The sequence below is a fragment of the Sabethes cyaneus genome, chromosome 3 (genome assembly GCF_943734655.1).
Source record: "Sabethes cyaneus chromosome 3, idSabCyanKW18_F2, whole genome shotgun sequence".
Classification (NCBI taxonomy): Eukaryota; Metazoa; Arthropoda; class Insecta; order Diptera; family Culicidae; genus Sabethes; species Sabethes cyaneus.
Window position 1 is genome coordinate 73495840 of NC_071355.1, and position 3982 is coordinate 73499821.

General features: G+C 36.5%; 1 protein-coding gene across 1 annotated transcript; it reads left to right on the forward strand.

Annotated features, from left to right (window-relative positions):
* The first annotated feature begins 2409 nt into the window (after positions 1-2409).
* Positions 2410-3276, forward strand: LOC128742059 (proteasome subunit beta type-3). The gene is made up of 2 exons (XM_053838253.1): positions 2410-2463; positions 2519-3276. Exon 2 carries the CDS (start codon positions 2555-2557, stop codon positions 3170-3172), a length of 618 nt encoding a protein of 205 aa, XP_053694228.1. The 5' UTR covers positions 2410-2463; positions 2519-2554; the 3' UTR covers positions 3173-3276.
* Positions 3277-3982: the final 706 nt, after the last annotated feature.

Genomic DNA, 3982 nt, shown 5'->3' on the forward strand with positions numbered 1-3982 from the left:
AGGAAGTAAACGTTGCGCGGTAGTAATTTTGTAAGATTTGTTTTCGTTAGTGACATTTTAAAGGACAGATGTCTTATGTCATGTATCATGTTTTAATAAATAAATCAAAAATGACAAGCACTGGAAATCATATCGATTATATTTCCCATTCTCAAGCATGTTTGTGGTGCAGCTTTTGCATTATTTTTCGACCTCGTCTTGTTTTCCTAACCCACTAACATTGTAAAAACGATGCGACCAAGCTAATGACTATCTTTTCATGAAAGTACATTCAAAAGAAGCTTAAGTTTTGATTTTCATGCAAAAATAATTATCTGAAGGAGCGCCAGCTAAGAAAAAGTTCAATTTCTCTTTTTCATATCTAATGCTTTATTTAGTTATTTTTTCTGATTCAGATATATTGCACAATTGAAGCCAAGCAAACTAATAGTAAAATTTTGAGATTAATCATTTTGTTGTCGATATCCTTTTTCTTCAAAAGTGAAGTATATAATAATTTTTCTGAACTCTTGTTTTTCAAAGATGCAAACTTTGGTATTAATATCAAAATATCAAAAAATCTGCTATGAACACATTTTCATATTGTCAATTCAAAACAAATTTCGCATGTGGCTCTGAAGCCCGAAAGTTAAGGCCGACCGTTTATAAAACTAAATAATCAAGTAGCATAAATGACGCTTACAAGTATTTATTCACCCAAGGAAAGAAAATATAATTATTCTACTATTACTATTATACTACTAGTAGTACTATTACTATTATACTTCTATATACGTTGTGAATTTTACTGGTAAATAAGGATTTTGAGGAATACGGAACGGATATTTAAAAATATAGTCAAGTTAATTATAGATGTTCCTGAGAAATTAAATAATGATTATTGTGGCAGTAGAAAGGCTAGGTCACACCGCTAGGTGGATTAATTCGGGTTTTTGACAAGCTATCGCCCGCTTAGAGGCGCTGCATAAAAAAATTGATGAAAAGTAAAATCGCTGTCAAACTCCATACATTTTTGAAAAAAAACTGAAATAAAATGCAGTTTTTGATTAACCCTTTCAATTTTCAGGATTTTAGATAGCGAAATATTGGAAGAAATTTGTTTATCTACGTTAAGGTAAGTGAAAATATTCGAATTAATTAACTTTATGGCAGAAAAATGTTAATGTTTGATTTTGTACCGCATGAAACAAAAGTACATAGAGTCAGCTGTAAAGTTTACATATCCTGGATAGAGAATCACCAATTATTTTCAGTCTTCAGCGTTTTCCAATGTGTTTTCAATTTTTTTTTTTCGTGATTAGCATAATCTGCGTATGTACTTTTGTTTCATGCGGTACAAAATCAAACATTAACATTTTCCTGTCATAAAGTTAATTAATTCGAATATTTTCACTTGCCTTGACGTAAATAAACAAATTTCTTCCAATATTTCGCTATCTAAAATCCTGACAATTGAAAGGGTTAATCAAAAACTGCATTTTATTTCAGCTTTTTTCAAAAATGTATGGAGTTTGACAGCGATTTTACTTTTCATCACTTTTTTTATGCAGCGCCTCTAAGCGGGCGATAGCTTGTCAAAAACGCCTATGCACACTTTTTTCTTGGATAATATATTGTCAATTGCAAGGAAAATTGTCCCATCAATAAGTGCGCAATCGCTCATAAAAGTGCTATTTTAGCTTAAATCGTTTCGGTCTCTTCGGCGCACTTATTGCTTTGAAGATAACGAAAAAGTGTGCCGAAGATACCGAAACGATTTAATGCAAAATAGCACTTTTATGAGCGATATCGCACTTTGGATGGAACAAATTTTACTTGCAATTAACAATATAACCAAGCAATGCACAAAAGACTCTAATACGGTAAAACGTAAATGTCGCTCAGGTGAGCGTTTGAGTACTTTTGTAAAATCAATTTTCAAGCTAAACAGTATATTAAATATATTGACGATATTAACCACGGGAATGACACTTCCAATACCAACCTGTGCTAAAAAACGTAGCCAACATAGAGCGGGCCCAAGCTGACAGCTTCATACATGGGCTCAAGCTGACAACCCAGTGGGATGTGTAAATTGTTAAATTTTGTTAGTTTTAGTTTGATTTTAGCCAAGGTTTTAGCATCACATAGCCAATGCCAGGCAGGCAATTGATGCGAAATACATGAAACTGTGCAAATGGTTACCTAGTTAAATTCGTTTCGTGAAATCGCTTTGCGTTTGCCGCTTTTTTCATGTGAGCAATGAAAATGTGACGTCATATCAGCCCCCTGATATTAACCGATAAAAAAACCAAATTATCTCACTTGGCAACTCTGCTTCCAGGCAGTTCTTTTTGACGTTTGCTTCTAAATTGCCGGTCATGCTGTCAGCCATGCTGTCAGTTGCTCAAAAGTGTACTGTCATTCCGCTGTACGCGAAACAGTGAAATAAATGCAGCAGTAAACAGCTAACCTCGTGAAATAGTAAGATAATTCTACGAAATATGTTTCATATAGTGTAATTTAACTTTATTTTTAGTTCTCTGCCAGTTCGTAAAACTTAATCGGTTCAATAATGTCTATCCTTGCTTACAACGGAGGTTGCGTAGTGGCCATGAGAGGTAAAAACTGTGTAGCTATCGCCACCGATCATCGTTTTGGCGTACAAGCGCAAACAATTGCTACCGATTTTGAGAAGATTTTTGAAATCAACCCGCACATGTACCTCGGGCTGGTGGGACTGCAAACAGACATTCTGACCGTATATCAGCGGTTGCTGTTCCGTAAGAATCTATACGAAGTACGTGAAAATCGCCAACTCACTCCGGAGCGTTTCGCTGCGCTGCTTTCGAATTTCCTGTATGAGAAACGTTTCGGACCGTACTTTATCGAGCCAGTCATTGCTGGGTTGGATCCCAAAACGTTCGAACCATTTATCTGCAATATGGATTTGATTGGATGCCCGAACAACCCAAGCGATTTCGTTGTGGTCGGAACCTGTGCCGAGCAGCTGTACGGTATGTGTGAAACTCTGTGGAAACCGGATTTGGAACCGGACAGTCTGTTCGAGGTTATCTCCCAAGCGCTGGTGAATGCGTTTGATCGGGATGCTATTTCCGGTTGGGGTGCTACGGTGTACATCATCGAGAAAGAGAAGCTAACGGTGAAAAAGTTGAAAACACGAATGGATTAAGGTGGTTATTTCGCATCGCGGCTAAAGCGAACATTTCTAAGCATAAGAGTTTCCAGCAAATATAAAATAAAAAAAACTGCGCTGTAACAAATTTTGAAAATGATTTTTTGTTAGCACGGTTGAAATGTACCCGGAACTCAGTAGGTGCTCAGTTTTTTTATATCTGAAATATGCTTTGTCAATGATAGTAATCGAAAAATTATCTATACGCGAATCCTTACTAGAAGAATAGAGACTGTGAGTGTCAATAGTTTTGCAGCACTGACTATCACTCATTACCTTCCTAGTGCATTGGGGTCGTTTTCGACCCATCGGCATGATTATAAAGTTTGATACTTAGAAACGGAACGAGCTAGAGACTTGAAATTTTCTGACTTTTCCTAACTTTAGAAAAACTAGCATTAGGGGGAGTTTCAGCTTTCAGCGACATCTAGAAGAGCCACAGCAAAAAAAGTTACATATGCATTGTTCAAATTGCTCTCATGCAGTTTTCAAATTGCTCTCATTCATCCATTTTGAATCCGAATTTCGATTTCTTTACCTCGTTTGAAAGGTATAGCCGAAAACTGGCACCCAAGGTATATTAGGGAATATTTGTTGACTAATGGCAACTTCTGCGCCGGTTCCGGAACACCCACTACCAGGTCTCGGGGGACATTTTTATATTTTGAGATAATTCATTTTGCGGCACATCAAATCACATTGGCTTGATAAAATAAGATTAATGGAAGTACAATTGGGACATTTTGGACCCAAACGGCCATTTCCCCATTGGTTCCGGAACATCCGGTAGCCGGTTTTGGAGGACAA